General features: G+C 41.0%; 1 protein-coding gene across 1 annotated transcript in view; it reads right to left on the reverse strand.

The window, feature by feature from the left end:
- LOC132400263 (triadin-like) overlaps positions 1 to 19,471 on the reverse strand; it is a 264,638-nt gene that overhangs the window by 132,038 nt on the left and 113,129 nt on the right. Inside the window, exons 17-20 of the mRNA XM_059981238.1 lie at positions 18,251 to 18,295; positions 12,263 to 12,307; positions 10,861 to 10,905; positions 478 to 522 (exon numbers count right to left, since the gene is read on the reverse strand). Of these exons, the coding sequence (XP_059837221.1) occupies positions 478 to 522; positions 10,861 to 10,905; positions 12,263 to 12,307; positions 18,251 to 18,295 (180 nt within the window). The remainder of the gene's footprint in view (positions 1 to 477; positions 523 to 10,860; positions 10,906 to 12,262; positions 12,308 to 18,250; positions 18,296 to 19,471) is intronic.

The raw sequence follows: 19,471 nt of genomic DNA on the forward strand, positions 1-19,471 counted from the left end.
AGAAAATGTTCGGTAAATGTTGCCTGCTCCATTTAAGTAGCATGTGGTCCTAAATAAGCAAAGGGAAGCCCAGCTATTTTCTTAATTTGTTTGTGTTCTTTAAGAGTTGTCCCAAATAAGCAGCTGCCTTGATTAAATGATGGCCTGTTTAACTGGAGTCCACTGTACTTCAGTTGATTGCCGGATCTGTCCACCATAAGTGGGAAACTGGAAAATGGTTGAGACACAAGTGTCTCCTTTGATCGGAGTTCTACAGCAAAATTCATGAACAGGCAAATATACACACTGGAAAACTCCCACTGTACATTTTATAATGACAATTTCATAGCCAAGTATTCAGATAAAAGTCAGTGATCCAGATCTTTAAACTGTGGAATGAAAATGTTACTGCTAAACAAAGTGAAGTTTATTGTCCATAGTGGGCATCTGACAGATAAGAAGTGTGACAAAATCATATTCTTACAAGACAAAACATACCTTTCTTTGTCACATCAGAAGCTGTGGCTTTCTGTTTCACTGGTTCTGCAAAAGTGACATAGGAACAATTAAACTATAATTTCATTGCCATCAATATCAAAATTATTCCACAGTTTTTTAAAAACATCTCTTCATTGTTTTTAAGGAATAAAAAGAAAAAAACACAATATATATCATTCATAAGTTGAAAATATAACAAAGTTGAAGAAAAAGAATATTGGAAAACAAAAGAAAAAATATATCATAAAAAAAGACACAACCATCTCACCGTGGGGAAAAAAGGCAGTCAATTCAGTTCATTATTCCACAGTCAGTGAATGTTTTCAGGACATTTGGATTTTATTCCTGTCTTTCATCATTTGCATTTTTTATTCTGCCTTTCAACTATTTAGGTTAATTTCATATCCCATACCTTTGCCTGAAGGCTTGTAAATTCCAACAGTTAAAGTGTTTACTCTGAAGATTACAGTCTCATCATCCTTCCTGGTGGTGTTCAAATTTCCAAAATAGTTCTCTTCAAAAGAGTGCTACACTGCAGTAATCATTCCACTTTCAATCTCTTTCCCATTGCTTAAACTTGAGTATGTGACAGTCAGTCTTCTCAGCCAAATTATCAGCCAATATACTGTCTCAATTCATATCAATATATTATCTCTCCATCTCCACATTCTCTAATTCCTGACCAATTTTCTTTGTTGGGAAAGCTTACTTCCAATTGCACCACTTCCCATTTACCTGTGAGATTCTTGACATTTCTGTCAGATGCAAAACAAGGGCATTTCTCTTAAATGGTTTGTGTAGGAGGCATGCATTATTTCTCTATCTGTATTGTATTCTGTGTGTGCTTTTATTATGTTTGTTATGGTAACTATTCACATGAGTGGGAACGTGGTAAAAGTGAAGAGAGTGACTTCATGCTTTGTTCTGGGCAGTTTGTAGCTGGCGAATGTCCTACCTTTTGCTGACCACTCAATAATAGTTAAATAAACTTAGCTTACACTTGGGTACAGTTATATACCCCCAGGGTTAATTTTTTCTGTGGACTGTCACTTTAAAGCGTTGAGAGAATGAGACTGACTTTTGGACATGGTTGGATTTCTACTGATTACAATATTGCTTGGTTACTATGGTGAGAGAGGTGGAGTTATTTGATGGACACTCAGTTGTTTATGCTAGTGCCTGGCTTGTTTTTAATATACAAGGACACACAGACACACACATTCAGAGTCAATATGGATTTGGTCGATAGAAGACACCAGTGAGTCGGTTGCTGGTTTAAATTTTCAGTATCCCAAAGGGGTGAGTTGAGATCGATCCAGAGTATTGATAAATGACTCTCACAAGTCGCTGCAACTAGAAGAAGTTTGCAGAGAGGAGAGGAGAGGAAGGTTTGAAACAGAAGAAACCTAGTGACAAAGAGATCACTGCCTAGACTCTCTCTCCAAGTAGCCAATAAGGGTGAGCTTGTTTCCATTCTGTTGTAATGTGAGTATTATTAAAAGTAAGTTAATACTATGGAATTACTGAGGAGGCTAAGAAGTGCTCTATTCTTCTGAGTGTGTGTGTGGGGGGGGGGGGGCAAAGACATATAAGCTAATAAGGAACTTAGCCACGCCACGGAAACCAGGGGAAATTCCATATGATGAACTGATCAAGCTTGTGGGGAACCACCACATTCCGAAACCTTCGTTGATAGTCCAGCAGTTCAAGTTTCACAGCCACTTCAGGAAGCCTGGTCAGTCTGTGGTTAATTTTGTGGCCGAGCTTCGGTAGCTGTCGGAGCATTGCGATTTCGGAGCCATGTTGGATGACGTGCTCCTTGATAGATCAGTATGTGGCAATAAAAATGACATCATGCAATGCCGCTTGTTGGGGGAAACCCCACCGTTCAATTTCAAGAAAGCCCTAGAGATTGCCCAAGGCAGAGAGATGGCTGCTAATAATGCCAAGGATATCCAGAAAGGACATGGGGGGGGGGGGGGGTTGCAGTCAGCGACAGTGCACCAAGTCAGGAGGGAGACTGGTAAACAGGCAAAGCAGGTGGAATGTTTTCGGTGTGGAGGGACGCACTATGCAAATGATTGCAAATTCAAAGATACAGTCTGCCATGCTTATAGCAAGAAGGGACATTTAGCTAAAAAGTGCAGGAGCATAAAGGGTAAGGTTAAGCCTGGGCAGGGGAAAGCTCAACAGACTCAGTCAGCCACACACCACCTAGGAGAAGCAAACGGAGAGGCACAGTGTGCAGATGAAGTCACCGATGGCAATGTGAGTGACAGACATAGTCCGGACACATTTGAGAGTGAGCTCGCAGCGCAGCTTGCGGCTCTTCAGCCTATTACCGGAGCAATTGAAGTTACCCCCTCGGCACTGAAAATCAGCATGCCACTTCTAGTACGGCAAAGCAGTGACCCAGCTCTTGTACCATCTGCCCAGTTACAGCAAGGTGCATCTCAGCCTAATGATCCCGCTAACAGGAACCTGCATGTGAAGCCAATCATAATAGTAGCAAACGGGGCACCCAAAGATGATTTAAGAACAGAGCCTCCAGTACAACCAGCAGAGCATTCAAGAAGCACTCTAAGTGATTTGACAAAGAAAGTATAATTTTCCGGAGATGACAGCCCCTTGGGTATCCATGTGGTGCCCTTTAACTCTATGCTGAGTGGAAGATTCCTTGGCCTGAGTATTAAAGAGAATGGCCATTCAAGAAAAGAGAACCTGCTCCAGGAGAATGAATGTATCATCAAAATCAATGACTGTGTTTTAACAGACAAGACCTTTGTTCAAGCACAAGAGGTTTTCCGAAATGCACTGCGATTTCCTGCTGTTGAACTCCAGATAGTTCCAAGTGTTATGAATGTGGAGCTACTGTGAGGGGCCGAAGGGTGCAAAGTCGCCCCCGCCTTTTTGAGAATCGCAAGATCGCTATTATTTTGGGTCTGAGACCCAGGAAATGAGAGAAATACGCAGCATGTCAGGAAATGAGAGAGAGAGACGCAGAATACACAACCCGGTGGAATGTCTCCTGACATAAGCGGAACGGAACCACTGATTACTGCTATAGTCTCTTGGAGAAGGAATTGTGTATTGAGTACTGTACTATTCATTGAAACCCCTCAGGGGACAACCAGAGTGGTCTGGTTGAGGGATTGCATCATCCCAACCTGATTGACATCTGAGACCCCGTCAGTGAGGATAAAAGAGGGGTCTGGGGAACACCCCTTAGAAACACCAGGAGAAACGCTAGAGATCCAGTGACAGCATTTTATAGCGAAGCCGGTGAGAGCTCGTGTGTATCCACCCTTGCCTGGGTGGCGGGCTCATCACGGAAGAACGGTTTAGCTAAAGGAGAGGTCATACTTGAACGGCCACAGCAATGAGACACCGACAGATCAAAATCATAAAGGAAGGTTGGCAAAACACTTAGCGGTAACTGTTCCCATTCTTCTCTCTCTCTCTCTCTCTCTCCAACAATTGCAACACAGCGACAAACAAACAACGGCAGCCTGTGTGAACTGAAACAAACTGTATATTTCCATCGGACAATTCATTATCCCCTGGACAATGATAGAGCTTATTTCTTATTGATTATTATTATACCCACACTTTTAGGTTTAGTATTGATGACGTATATTATCTGTATATTTGCATTGATATTATTTTTGTGTATTTTTACTAATAAATACTGTTAAAAATAGTATCATCAGACTTCAACGGACCTCTCCAATTTTGCTGGTAAGTGACCCAGTTACAGGGTTCGTAACAACTTGGGGCCTCGTCTCGAGATTTGATACCAAATTGGAGGGCCAGTAAATCGAGCTTTTAAGTCCAGACTTGGATCTGGTTGCATGGGTAACCAGACGGGAAACCAGCAAAGATGGGCATAGACAAATTTATAAAAAACCCAACTCCGGTGGCACTAGAGGCTGCCACAAAGTCGGACGATAAATATGGCGAAAGGACTAAATATCCCAGAGGTGAGGTTGTCAATGAAAAAGTGGGAGGTGCGGGGGGCCATAAATCAGTATTATATTGAGAAGAATGTGTTTTTGGCTGAAGTATTGGAAAATATCCCTGAAAAGGTACCAGCTAGTGGGACAGCTCAGTTAGAGTTGGAAAAATTAAGGTTGGAGCATGAAATTAAGTTAAAGCAGCGAGAAGCAGCTGAAAAGGAGAAGGAAAGAGCCAAAAAGGAAAAGGAAAGAGCTGAAAAGCAGAGGGAGTATAAGCTCCAGCTAAAGGAGTTAGAGGTGAAAAGGGAGCATGAAATTAGGTTAAAACAGCTGGAAGCAGCTGAAAAGGAGAAGGAAAGAGCTGAAAAGCAGAGGGAGTCTGAGGAGAAGGAGAAGCATGTGAAAGGCAGCATGAGCGGGACATGGAGACGTTAAGGAAAAGCAAAGAGCTCAAGGGCCAGACTGAGAAGAGAGGTTTAATGTTAGTAGGGCGTTTAGGTTAGTACCTCCGTTTGAGGAGACAGATGTTGATAGTTATTTCTTGCATTTTGAAAAGGTGGCAGTGAGTCAGAAGTTGCCCAGAGATCAGTGGGTGGCGTTGTTACAAAGTGTGTTAAAAGGGAAGGCACAACGGGCATATGTGGCATTGTCTGTGGAAGAGGAGGAGTATGAGAATTATGAGAAAGTAAAGGAGGCCATTCTTCGGACCTACGAATTGGTACCTGAGGCCTATAGACAAAAGTTCAGAAATTTAAAGAAAGTGTGGAATCAGACGTATGCAGAGTTTGCCTATGAGAAGGGTGTGCTCTTGGATCATTGGTGTGCAGCAGAAATGGTGGAAGAAGATTTTCGGCATTTAAGGGAGTTAATTCTGATTGAGGAATTTAAAGGTTGTGTTTCGGATGATATCCAGATGTATTTGAACGAGAAGCCGAATAAGTTCATATCTGAATTTGCCAGGTTCGCAGATGAATATGCCCTAACCCACAAGACAAAATTTTCCTCGAATAAGAGTTACCAGAAAGACCATGGGAACGATAGAGAAAGCCCACCAGCTGAGGTAGAAGTTCAGCCGGGAGCTAGTGGTAAAATTAAGGAGGAAGAAAGGCAAGATGGCAGGAGGGTTCCTGGCTTGACCTGTTTTAATTGTGGAAAGGTGCGTCATATTGCATCTAAGTGCTTTGCTCCGAGGAAGGAGACAGGAAAAGGGCAAGCAGCAGTCCCTACAGGGTGTATTGTGTTGATCAGTAAATTGATGAGAAAGCCCCAGGTAGACAGAATACGAGAGGGGCGTGAGAAATTTATTTCAGAAGGGACCGTGTCTGTGAAAGAGGGAGAAACACCAGTTCCAGTGCGGATCTGGAGAGATACTGGAGCTGAGCAGTCATTGATTCACAGTACGGTACTAGATTTTGGTCCTGAGAATGGAGAGGTAGCTTTGAGAGGCATAGGAAAAGGGACAGAAGCTGTGCCTTTGCATCAGATCATTATAAATTGTGACCTGGTATCTGGACCAGTTTAAAAAGGGGTGCGATCAGAATTTCCGAGAACTGACGTAGATGTCCTTCTGGGAAATGATTTAGCCAGTGGTGAGGTTTGGTCAGCCATGGAGCTGACGAGCCAGCCTGCAAGTGTTGAGGACCCGCCCCTAGGTTCCAAGATCTATCCCGCATGCGCGACCACTCGCAGCATGTCGAGAAAGGCAGCTGAGAAAGAGAGCAGTCTAATTCAGGACAGTATTGATTTGGCTGAGATGTTTTTACTGACCCTGTACCAACAGGGGTTAGAGGGTGGTAAAATGGAGAATAGGGAGGTGAAAGAGAGAAAAGGAGAGGAGGTAGACCTACCCTTAGCCAGGAGGAAATTTATAGAGGCCTGGAGTAAAAATGAGAAACAGATAAGGCTGTTAGAGGGTCCAGGGTTGGACATGGATGATCTGTCTGACTTGACAGAAATGTTTGAAGAAGTTGAAAATTTCAAAGGTGTTCCCGATAATGAAATGAGGGCAGTCCTAGATGAAAAGGATGCCATTACCTTGAAGGAGTCTGCTGAGTTGGCAGATGAGGTTGTTTCAGCCCGTGGGGTTGAGTTTACTCCGGAAGGGAGTTGCCCAGAGAGTACCTGGGAGGATCAGGGGAACTTAGAAAGCCTGGAAGAGGCAGACGTCCCTTTTGAGTGTGTTCAAGATGTGGATGCACGTGGTACTGAACCTAGTAATGGAACTCAGGAAAAGTCTGAGGTATTTGATTCAGTTAAAAAGGAATGCTGTCCCTGTGGGTCAGATGGACTTGGTTCAGTAAAGAAAGGGTTAACCATGGCACTAGTGGGAAGTGAGAATTCCCAGTTGTTTGTGTTCGAAGGTGTGTTAAAAGTTAGTGAGGAGATAAAAGGTGGTGATGTGGTTATTATTATTGAAGGGAAAGGGAAAAGTTCCTAAATTGAATGAAGACAATTTAAAGTCTGGATTGGTGTCAGAAGCAGTAACCAGGCTGAAGGGACAATGGCTTGTTAACAAGGTGCCTGCGAATCAATTACAGTTTGATTTGGAATGTAAAGGTGCCCCACACACTAATGTTATTCAAGGGTGTGCTGTGAAGAGGCAGAATTTGAAATGCTGTTTGGACAAAGAGGGGTCGCATGCAGATATTAAATTGAAAACTAATAGAATGAAGGGTCCTGAAGATAAAACTAATGCCTTGCTTAAAAATAAAGAATTGTGTGGACGTTCAGAAAATGGGCTAAGTTTGGAAAACATTGTTTATAAAATAATTCCTATGAAAGGAGCATGCAAAAACCTATCCCACACCAGTAAGCAAGCTACCCACGTGGGAGTTAACTGGAAAAGGGGCGAAGGCTGACGGGATGCCACTTTAAATAACAGGATCCAGTTTTAAGGGATTTTGACAAAGCATGTAAATAATAAAGACAACACCATGGAAGAATGACTGTTAAGTTTGAAAGTAAAATAAAGATTAGTATTTGCATGAACTTTTGTAATATACATGTACGCTAAGATCACAACTCTTTAGTTTTGTTTTGCTGAAGAAAAGGAATAAAAATAGGTGGTTATTAAATTGGAGTCTGATGCTACAGGAATTTATTAAGGTACAAGATATTAAGATATTAAAGGAAGTGACAATGTAATCATTAACTGTTTAGATGCTGAATTGAATGTATAACTGTATTACTCTGTAGTGAAAAAAAACTCTTTTGTATTGTATTAGATTCTGAAATTCTGTAAGACTCTGTAGTAGTTAATTTTTACCTGTGCTAAAAATCCTTAGAAGGATGGGGATGTTACGAATGTGGAGCAACACTGAGAGGCCAAAGGGTGCAAAGTCGCCCCCTCCTTTTTGAGAATCGCAAGATCGCTATTATTTTGGGTCTGAGACCCAGGAAATGAGAGAAATATGCAGCATGTCAGGAAATGAGAGAGAGAGATGCAGAATACACAACCCGGTGGAATGTCTCCTGACATAAGCAGAACGGAACCACTGATTACTGCTATAGTCTCTTGGAGAAGGAATTGTGTACTGAGTACTGTACTATTCATTGTAACCCCTCAGGGGACAACCAGAGTGGTCTAGTTGAGGGATTGCATCATCCCAACCTGATTGACATCTGAGACCCCGTCAGTGAGGATAAAAGGTGGGTCTGGAGAACACCCCTTAGACACACCAGGAGAAACGCTAGAAATCAAGTGACAGCATTTTATAGCAAAAGCCGGTGAGAGCTTGTGCGTGTCCTCCCTTGCCTGGGTGGCGGGCTCATCATGGAAGAACGGTTTAGCTGAAAGAGAGGTCATACTTGAATGGCCAAAGCAACGAGACACCGACGGATCAAAATCATAAAGTAAGGTTGGCAAAACACTTAGCGGTAACTGTTCCCATTCTTCTCTCTCTCTCTCTCCAACAATTGCAACACAGCGACAAACAAACGACAGCAGCCTGTGTGAACTGAAACGAACTGTATATTTCCATCGGACGATTCATTATCCCCTAGACAACGATAGAGCTTATTTCTTATTGATTATTATTATACCCACACTTTTAGGTTTAGTATTGATGACGTATATTATCTGTATATTTGCATTGATATTATTTTTGTGTACTTTTGCTAATAAATACTGTTAAAATAGTATCGTCAGACTTCAACGGACGTCTCTATCTTTGCTGGTAAGTGACCCAGTTATGGGGTTCGTAACACAAGTTATAACAAGGAACTCTATGAAAAATTTGCAATTGTGTCTATTCTGAGCCACGGTCGTGATGATGATTTAAAAACCAAAGTTCCTGCTTCAGTGCGTTTGAAGCCAGGCGGCAAACCTGCAGATGCCGTTTATCCCAATAATGCTGAGAATAGCTCGCCACCGATTTCAAAGAAGCTCAGTAGTCCAAAACAGTTAAGGAGCATTGACCACTTAATGCATACCAGGAAAGCATGTCCACCGGTGACTTTGCCACAGGAAGAGACACTGGCAGAGGGGTCAGGGTCCCCTGAGGAGCATGGACATTCTCACATGGACACACAGACCCCTCCCGTGTCCCCAACACTAGATCCACCCAAAACATCCTCACCAGCGGTGCATGCTGGGTCACCGGGGGTAGTGCGTAGATCGCAGCGCCCTCACAAACTTCCTGACAGACTGAATCTTTGATTGGATGGCTTTTTTTGTTGTTAGATTGAATGTTGAATTTGCCACGTTTTTTTTAGGTGTTTTGTGTTGGTAACCTGTTGCTAATGATACCACTGTTGTTATTTCCTGGTTCTTTTATATTTGGGGAATGTTGGAGTTTAAAGGAGGAGAAGTGTTGTAATGTGATTATTATTAACAGCAAGTTAATACTAATCAGGAATCTGTTGGTAACAAAGGCGGGATCCGGGGTTGGCGGGGTCTTTACTTCTGGTGTGCATTGTATATAGTTCCTTCACCCAGGCCGCACAAGGTACCTGGAAGCCTCTGTATTGTAAATATCATTTGCCATCCCAGATAAAGGTGCTCTTTTGGCCATCAAGTTGTAAAGTAGAAGTTACCACACACTCGGATACGGAAGTGTGTTTGTCACAGAGTTAATCCACAGGAGTGGGGTCTCTGGTGAGGGGATAACCTTTGTGAATGCCACGTGTGTGTTTACCCTCTGTCTGGGTGTGGTATTTCACTTGAGAAAGGCACCCCTGTGGCAAATCACTGTTGGAGTTATTTTGTATGTCATGGAACTGGATAAGTGGCTATTACATTGTGTGTGATTGGGGTAACCTTGTGGAATCTACCGGTGTGTCGACCCTTGCCTGAGAGGTGGTTCCCTTGAAAATGGTCCCCTTTGCGATAAGCTACTGTTGGAGATAATCCATACCTGGATTCTGTTTGAGTGTCCTGTGGCCACCATTTTGGGATGACCCGGAGCTGAATTCGAGTGTGCTCACTGTTGGCAATACTTTGTGTGTGGAGTGGAACAACTTCGGAGATAAAACCTACTGCTATTGTTATTTTGTATTGTTGTCGTGGAGTCTGGAATATTGACATAATTGCCTTCTCACAACATTCGCCTTTGGATAACAAACATCTCGCATTAATTAACCTGCGCATTTGAACTGAACTTTTCTTACATACCATCGTAAGATTGTAACTCTTTCCACCTGAGCTTGAATAAGTTTGGGAACTTTATTTTTACACCTATATATGCATAACACTGTTAAACACTTGGTTTACCTGGTTTGTTAATATATTATGCATTTACTAATAAAATAGTGATTGTTAACAGCAAAACCAGACTCCAGGTGTGTTCTGTTGCTGCTGACACTTTTACAGGGTTGCGTGTAAGTAACACGCACGCTTATTGTTCATTGCTTCAAGATTGTATATTTGCTAATTGTTAATGAAAGTTTGAATACATATCACAGACACGAGAAAGTCTGCAGAGGCTGTAAATCTGAGCAGCTCACACAAAATGCTGGAGAAACTCAGTAGGCCTGGCAACATCTATGCAAAACAGTACAGTCGATGTTTTGGGCTAAAACCCTTTGGCAGGACTGGAGAAACAGCTGAGCAGTACACTTGAAAGATGGCGGGAGGAGACAGAGAAATGCCAGGCGGTAGGTGAAACTTGGAGTAATCTATGAGATACATATCCTCAACTTCTGGAGCAACCATTATTGAGGGCATGCAATGCAACAATAACAAATCTGTAAGGTCAATGGCAGCAGCAATTGATTGGGTTTTGGTTTGGCCCTCATTGCAACAAGTTCTATTACCCGTCCGTTAATAAGTAAATTTAGAAACAAAATTTTAAAGACTGGCCTGTTATAGGCATGGGTCAAAATGGAGTGTGCCCCAGCAGCCGAAAGTGGAACAGTAATGGGGCAATTGAAAAATTGAGAAAGTGGTCAGAAATATGAGCAGAAGTATTCTTAGAGCTAAAAGAAATACCTTTCTTGGCCGTACCAGAAGCCACAACTTTCTTTTTCACTGGTTCTGCAAAAATGACAGAGGAACAATTAAACTATAATTTCACTGACATAAATATCAAAATCTCTCCACAGATGGTGAATATTTTCAGAACATTTGGATCCCATCACTTGCAGCTTTTTTGATATTATTATCATGTCTGTATCGCTACCTGAAGCCTTGTAAGTTACAGATCAGCCGAAGAGATGAACAATTTCAAATAAGGATGGTTACAAGGTGTTTGTTACTGAAGACACATCATACAATAAACCTTGTGGGATTTCTGATGATTGGGAGATCCGACACCACCAGGAGGATAATATCAGAAGTAGGCCAGGAGAATGCATTTTGATCACTAGAGCCTGTTCCATGTAGCTGATCGTCTATTCATTTATACTGCACTATCCACACATCCCTTGGCTCCCCAACCACACAGAAAAGAAATGATCTCTGCTTTGAATAAACTCATTGAATAAGCCCTCACAGCTCTCTGTTTAAGGATCACCGTCTCTGCGTGTATACGTTTCTCCTCATCACACTCCTACATGGCCAACCCCTTACTCTGTGACTGTGACACTTTAGACAGTCTTAATATCTGTGGGCTCACTCAAACCCACTCGTTCCTTTCTGTCAGATAACCAGCTCTCAATTTATGTCAGCATATTATCCATATTATCACATTTTCTAACTTTCCTTATCGGACTTTATTGAAAATGTTCTGAAAAGCCAAATGCACCTGTCCTGTTGTACATACTATTTATTACAAAATTACTATAATTGCACATTACACATTTAGATGTAGATGTAACGTAAAGACTTTTACTCCTCATATTTGTGAAGGATGTAAGTAATAAAGTTAATTCAACTCAATTCAATTCCTACTTAACTGTGAGATTCTTCATATTTCTCTCACTTCAGTAACAAAGAGCAGATGGAAAGTAAAAACACCCATAAGAAGTTCTATTACCCATCTATTGTATAAATGTCTTTACTGAATATATTCAGAAACAAAATTTTTAAAAATGACCTATAATAAACAGGGATCAAAATGGAGTGTGCGTCAGCAGCAGTACGTGCAAGAGAAGAATGCAACAAACTTCAGCAATAGCAATGCCCAAGCACAAGAGAAGACTCTGAGCACATTATTTGTCCCAGAGACCAAAAGCCAAGCAAGAAAGGGAGAGCTTTAAATTAGCTGACAATCACAAGCTACAAATACAATTTTAACAACGTATTTACATATAAATTTGTATTTAAGAAAATGGAAAGTCTTTCAATTATGGAATGACAATAATGATGATAATCTAAATGAAGTTTATTGTCTCTAATTGGTAACTATCTGATCAGAATATGTCCAATCATACTCTTCTAAGATAGAAAATACCTTTTTTTGCCGTATCAGAAGCTGCAGCTTTCTTTTTCACAGCTTCTGCAAAAATGACAGAGGAGCAATTAAACCATAGTTTATGTTTCATCAATATCAAGATCTCACCACAGATGATGAATGTTTCCAGAATATTTGTATCCCATCATCTGCAGACTTCTTTGTCTCTCAACTAGTTGGGTTAATGTCGCATCCGTAGATTCGCCTGAAGCTTTGTGAGTTCCAATACTTTTAAGTGCACGTTCTCCAGAAGATTACTGTCTCACAATTTCTCCTGGCAGTGTGCAAGCTTCCAACATATTTCACTGAAAAATATTCTACATGGTGCTAGTATTCCATCTTACATCTCTCTGAAACTGTTTACACACCAAGACTATAACATTCACAACTTAACGAGCGAATGCAATGCTTTGTAAAATAAACTAGGCCATGTGAGCTGACAGAGAAAGCATTAAGAAACAGAAATCTTTCAAGTTCAAAGATTCAAAAACCTTACAACACTTGAACCGCATCCCATTAATGTTGTGTAAATGTGTCCAACAAACAATCAATGTAGGTTCAGTATCCAAGTGCTGATAATAAGCAATTTTATGTAACGATGTGTATTGCCTCAGAAGCATTTGATCTCCAAAATGTCAAGACGTAATTCAAATAGGTATCAAACTTTTACCTAGACTTAAAAATTCAATACCTGTAAATCAGATAATCTATTTCACATTATGAACCGTGCACTATACTGCACAAGACGGGCAATGCAGGTATGTATGAAATTCATTATAGACACAAGAGATTCTGCAGATGCTGCAAACTGAGAGCAACGCACACAAAATGCTGCAGACACTCAGCAGCTCAGACAGCGTCCATGGAAATAAACAAGGAATCAAAAACATTGACTGGTTATTCATTTCCATAGATGCTGACTGCCCAATTGAGTTCCTCTATCATTTTGTGCGTTTTGCCAAATTACATGCTTCCCCTCAATAAAACTAATTATCATCCAAACAAATATTTACTCTTTAAAAAAAAAGTTATCTTAAAGCTATTAAAGCATGAGCAACCAGGGTTTGATTGAGCTGAGTAAAGAGTTTCTACATTCTCTTCTTGACCATATGGGTCTTATTCGGGTCCTCCAGTTTCCTTCCATATTCCAAAGACATAAGAATTAAAAGCATAGATAGAAACATAGGAAACCTACAGCACAATATAGTCCCTTTGGCCCACAAGGCTGTGCCGAACATGTCCCTACCTGAAAACTACCTAAACTTTACCCATAGCTCTCTATTTTTCTAAGCTCCGTGTAGCCATCCATGGCTAATCCATGTAGTTACTTGGAGTACTGTGCTCAGTTCGGGTTGCCTCACTACAGGAAGGATGTGGAAACCATAGGAAGGATGTAGAGGAGATTGACAAGGATGTTGCCTGGATTGGGGAGCATGCCTTATGAAAATAGGTTGAATGACTTGGGCTTTTCTCCTTGGAGCAAAAAAGGATGAGAGGTGACCTGATAGAGATGTATAAGATAATCATTGATTGTGTGGATAGTCAGAGGCTTTTTCCCAGGGCTGAAGTGGTTGCCACAAGAGGACACAGGTTTAAAATGCTTTGGAGTAGGTACAGAGGAGATGTCAGGAGTAAGTTTTTTACTCAGAGAGTGGTGAGTGCGTGCAATGGGCTGCCGGCAAGGGTGGTGGAGGCGGATACGATAGTGACTTTTAAGAGACTTTTGGATAGGTACATTGTGCTTAGATAAATAGAGGGCTATGGGTAACCCTAGTAATTTCTAGGGGAAGGACAAGTTCGGCACAACTTTGTGAGCCGAAGGTCCTGTATTGTGCTGTAGGCTTTCTATATTTCTATGTTTCTATCCAAGAGTCTCTTAAAAGACGCAATCAATTTGCCTCCACCACCGCTGCTGACAGCCCATTTCATGCACTCACCACTCCCTGTGTATAAAAATTACCCCCTGACATCTCCTCTGTACCTACTCCCAATCACCTTAAAACTATGCTCTCTTGTGCTAGCCATTTCAGCCCTGGGAAAAGGTCTCTGACTATCCACACGATCAATGCCTCTCATTATCTTGAACACTTCTATCAGGTCTCCTCTCATCCTCTGTCGCTCCAAAGAGAAAAGGCCGAGTTCACCCAATCTATTCTCATAAGGCATGCTCCCCAATCCAGACAACATCCTTGTAAATCTCCCCTGCACCCTTAATGTGGTTTCCATGTCCTCCCTGTAGTGAAGCGACCAGAACTGAGCAAAGTACTCCAAGTGGGGTCTGACAAGGGTCCTATATAGCGGCAACATTACCTCTCGGCTCTTAAACTCAACCCCACGATTGATGAAGGCCAATGCACCAAATGCCTTCTTAACCACAGAATCAACTTGCGTAGAAGCTTTGTCCGTCCTATGGACTCAGACCCCAAAATCCCTCTGATCTTCCACACTGCCAAGAGTATTATCATTAATGCTATATTCTGCCATCATATTTGATCTACCAAAATGAACCATCTCACACTTATCTGGGTTGAACTCCATCTGCCACTTCTCAGCCCAGTTTTGCATCCTCTCAGTGTCCCATTGTAACCTCTGACAACCCTCCACACTATCCACAACACCTCCAACCTTTATGTCATCAGCACATTTACTAACCCATCCCTCCACTTCCTCATCCAGGTCATTTATAAAAATCACAAAGAATAGGGGTCCCAAAACAAATCACTAAGGCAGACCACTGGTTACCGGCCTTCATGCAGTATATGACTCATCTACAACCACTCTTTGCCTTCTGTAGACAAGCCAGTTCTGGATCCACAAAGCAATGTCCCCTTGGATTCCATGCCTCCTTACTTTCTCAATAAGCCTTGCATGGGGTAGTTTATCAAATGCCTTGTTAAAATCCATATACAATACATCTACTGCTCTTCCTTCATCAATGTGTTTAGACACATCCTCAAAAAATTCAATCAGGCTCGTAAGGCATGACCTGCCTTTGACAAAGCCATGCTGACTATTCCTAGTCATATTGTGTCTCTTCAAATGTTCATAAATCCTGCCTCTCAGGATCTTTTCCATCAACTTACCAACCACTGAAGTAAGACTCCCTGGTCTATAATTTCTTGGGCTATCCCTACTCCCTTTTTTGAATAAGGAAACAACATCTGCAACCCTCCAATTCTCAGGAACCTCTCATGTCCTCATTGATGATGCAAAGATCATTGCCAGATGCTCAACAATCTCCTCCCTCGCCTCCCACACTAGCATGGGGTACATCCTGTCCGGTCTCAGTGACTTATCCAACTTGGTGCTTTCCAAAAGCTTCAGCACATCCCCTTCCTTAATATCTACAGTCTCAAGCTTTTCAGTCCACTGTAAGTCATCCCGACAATCACCAAGATGCTTTTCCGTAGTGAATACTGAAGCAAAGTGTTCATTTAGTACCTCCGCTATTTGCTCTGGTTCCGTACACACATTTCCACTGTCACACTCAATTGGTCTTATTCTTTCACATCTTATCCTCTTACTCTTCATATACTTGTAGAATGCCTTGAGGTTTTCCTTAATCCTGCCTGTCAAGGCCTTCTCATGGCCCCTTCTGGCTCTCCTAATTTTATTCTTAACCTTCTTACTGCTAGCCTTATAATCTTCTAGATTCCTATCATTACTTAGTTTTTTGAACCTTTCATAAACTCTTCTATTCTTCTTGACTAGATTTACAACAGCCTTTGTACACCACAGACCTTGTACCATCAGAACATATCTACGCAGAACCCCACACAAATACCCCTGAACATTTGCCACATTTTTTCCGTACCTTTCCCAGAGAACATCTGTTTCCAATTTATCCTTCCAAGTTCCTGCCTGATAGCCTCACATTTCCCCTTACTGCAATTAAAAATTTCCTTAACTTGTCTGTTCCTATCCCTCTCCAATGCTATGGTAAAGGAAATAGAATTGTGAGCATCTCCAAAATGCTCTCCCACTGAGAGATCTGATATCTGACCAGGTTCATTTCCAAATACCAGATCAAGTGCAGCCTCTCCTCTTGTAGGCTTATCTACATATTGTGTCGAGAAACCTTCTTGAGCACACCTAACAAACTCCACCCCATCTAAACCCCTTACTCTAAGGAGATGCCAATCAATATTTGGGAAATTAAAATTTCCCACTACAACAACCCTGTTGTTATTACTCCTTTCCAGAATCTGTCTCCCTATCTGCTCCTCGATGTCCCTGTTACTATTGGGTGGTCTATAAAAAAACACCCAGTAGAGTTATTGACCCCTTCCTATTCCTAACTTCCACCCACAGAGACTCCGTAGACAATCCCTCCAGGACTTCCTCCTTTTCTGCAGCCGTTACACCATCTCTGATCAACAGTGCCACGCCCCCATCTCTTTTGCCTCCCTCCTTATCCTTTCTGAAACATCTGAAACCTGCCACCTAAAGTAACCATTCCTGTCCCTGCACCATCCAAGTCTCTGTAATGGCCACAACTTCATAGTGCCAAGTGCTGATCCAAGCTCTAAGCTCATCCGCTTTATTCATAATACTCCTCGCATTAGACACATCTCAAACCATCCGTCTAAGCGATGAATAGGTTAATTGATCACACGGGTGTGATTGGGCAGTGTGGGCTCATTGTGCTGGAAGTACATTGTAAAGTGCAGCATCTCTAAATCATGCAGTAGCTCACTGCTCGAGTTTGAAAGCTCTGCTTTCATTTAGAGATGGCCAAGCGAAAGATTCATAGCATAAACTTGCTTTGTCAATTTTTTTTTCTGCTTGCCTAAGAGATTAAACAATTTCATAATAAGGGTGGTTGCAAGGTGTTTGTTACTGAAGACACCTCATACAATAAACATTTTGGGATCTCTGATGATTGGGAAATCCGTTTCCACCAGGAGGAAAATATCTGAAATAGACCAGGAGAATGCATTTTGATCACGAGAGCCTGTTCCAGGATCCTTCTAAATCATAGCTGATCATCTATTCATTTATACTGCACTATCCACACATCCCTTGGCTCCCCAACCACACAGAAAATAAATTATCACTGCTTTGAATAAACTCATTGAATAAGCCCTCACAGCTCTCTGTCTAAGGATTACCGTCTCTGTGTGTATACGTTTCTCCTCATCACACTCCTACATGGCCAACCCCTTACTCTGTGACTGTGACACTTTAGACAGTCTTAATATCTGTGGGCTCACTCAAACCCACTCGTTCCTTTCTGTCAGATAACCAGCTCTCAATTTATGTCAGCATATTATCCATATTATCACATTTTCTAACTTTCCTTATCGGACTTTATTGAAAATGTTCTGAAAAGCCAAATGCACCTGTCCTGTTGTACATACTATTTATTACAAAATTACTATAATTGCACATTACACATTTAGATGTAGATGTAACGTAAAGACTTTACTCCTCATATTTGTGAAGGATGTAAGTAATAAAGTTAATTCAACTCTCAATTCAATTCCTACAAAACTGTGAGATTCTTCATATTTCTCTCACTTCAGTAACAAAGAGCAGATGGAAAGTAAAAACATCCACAAGAAGTTCTATTACCCATCTATTGTATAAATGTCTTTATTGAATATATTCAGAATCAAAATTTTTAAAAATGACCTATAATAAACAGGGGTCAAAATGGAGTGTGTGTCAACAGCAGTACGTGCAAGAGAAGAATGCAACAAACTTCAGCAATAGCAATGCCCAACAAGACATGACAGTGATTGCATTAATTGGCCCAGAGTCTGGACATCAAGCAAGTAAGGGAGAGCTTTAAATTAGCTTACAATCACAAGCTACAACTACAATTTTAATAACGTATATACATGTAAATTTGTATTTAAGAAAATGACATGTCTTTCAATTATAGAATGACAATACTGATGATAATCTAAGTGAAGCTCATTGTCTCTGATTGGCAACCATCTGATGAGAATGTGACCAAACATTTTCTTAGAGGGCAGAAAATACCTTTTTTTGCTGTATCAGAAACTGCAGCTTTCTTTTTCACAGGTTCTGCAAAAATGACAGAGGAGCAATTAAACTACAGTTTATGTTTCATCAATATCAAAATCTCACCACAGATGATGAATGTTTCCAGAATATTTGTATCCCATCATCTGCAGACTTCTTTGTCTCTCAACTAGTTGGGTTAATGTCACATCCGTAGATTCGCCTGAAGCTTTGTGAGTTCCAATACTTTTAAGTGCTCATTCTTCAGAAGATTACTCTCTCATAATTTCTCCGGGCAGTGTGCAAGCTTCCAACATATTTCACTGAAAAATATTCTACATGGTGCTAGTATTCCATCTTACATCTCTCTAAAACTGTTTATGCACCAAGACTATAACATTCACAACTTAACGAGCGAATGCAATGCTTTATAAAATAAACTAGGCCATGTGAGCTGACAGAGAAAGCATTAAGAAACAGAAATCTTTCAAGATCAAAGATTCAAAAATCTCACAACACTTGAACTGTAACCCATTAATGTTGTGTAAATGTGTCCAACAAACAATCAATGTAGGTTCAATGTCTAAGTGTTCATATTGAATTTTGAGATAAATATTTTACTCAATGCTATTTTATCTGCTGTATGCCTCAGAAAAGTTTGATGTTCAAAAGGAAAAAGTTGCAATTCAATTAGGTATGAAACTTTGGGCTAGACTTTTAAAATTCAATACAAGGGAATCCATCTCAGATTATGATCAAATCACTAAACTGTACAAGTCCTGCAAATGGAGATCGGTATGAAATGCCAGATTACATTATAGATAAAAGAGATTCTGCAGATGCTGGAAGTCCAGGTCAACACAAACAAAATGCTGGAGACACTCAGCAAGTCAGGCAGTATCTATGAAAATGAACAAAACAATCAAAGTATCGACTGTTCATTTCCACGGATGCCCCCTGACCTGCCGAGAAACTCCCTCATTTTTTGCATGTTACAGATTACATTCTTCACCTCACCAAAACCAAATATTGTCCAAACAAATATTTACTGTTAAAAGAAAAGTGGTGGCACAGGAACATGGCGGTTACCTTACTGCTATTTCAGTTCAAGCAATAAGGGTTCAGTTCAGCTGCTACCTGTAATCAGTTTATACATTTCTGTTTAATATATGGGTCTCATTTGGGGGCTCCAGTTTCCTCCCATAATCCATAGACATAAAGATTAATGGGATAATTGAT

Source organism: Hypanus sabinus, chromosome 10 (assembly GCF_030144855.1).
Source record: "Hypanus sabinus isolate sHypSab1 chromosome 10, sHypSab1.hap1, whole genome shotgun sequence".
Lineage (NCBI taxonomy): Eukaryota > Metazoa > Chordata > Chondrichthyes > Myliobatiformes > Dasyatidae > Hypanus > Hypanus sabinus.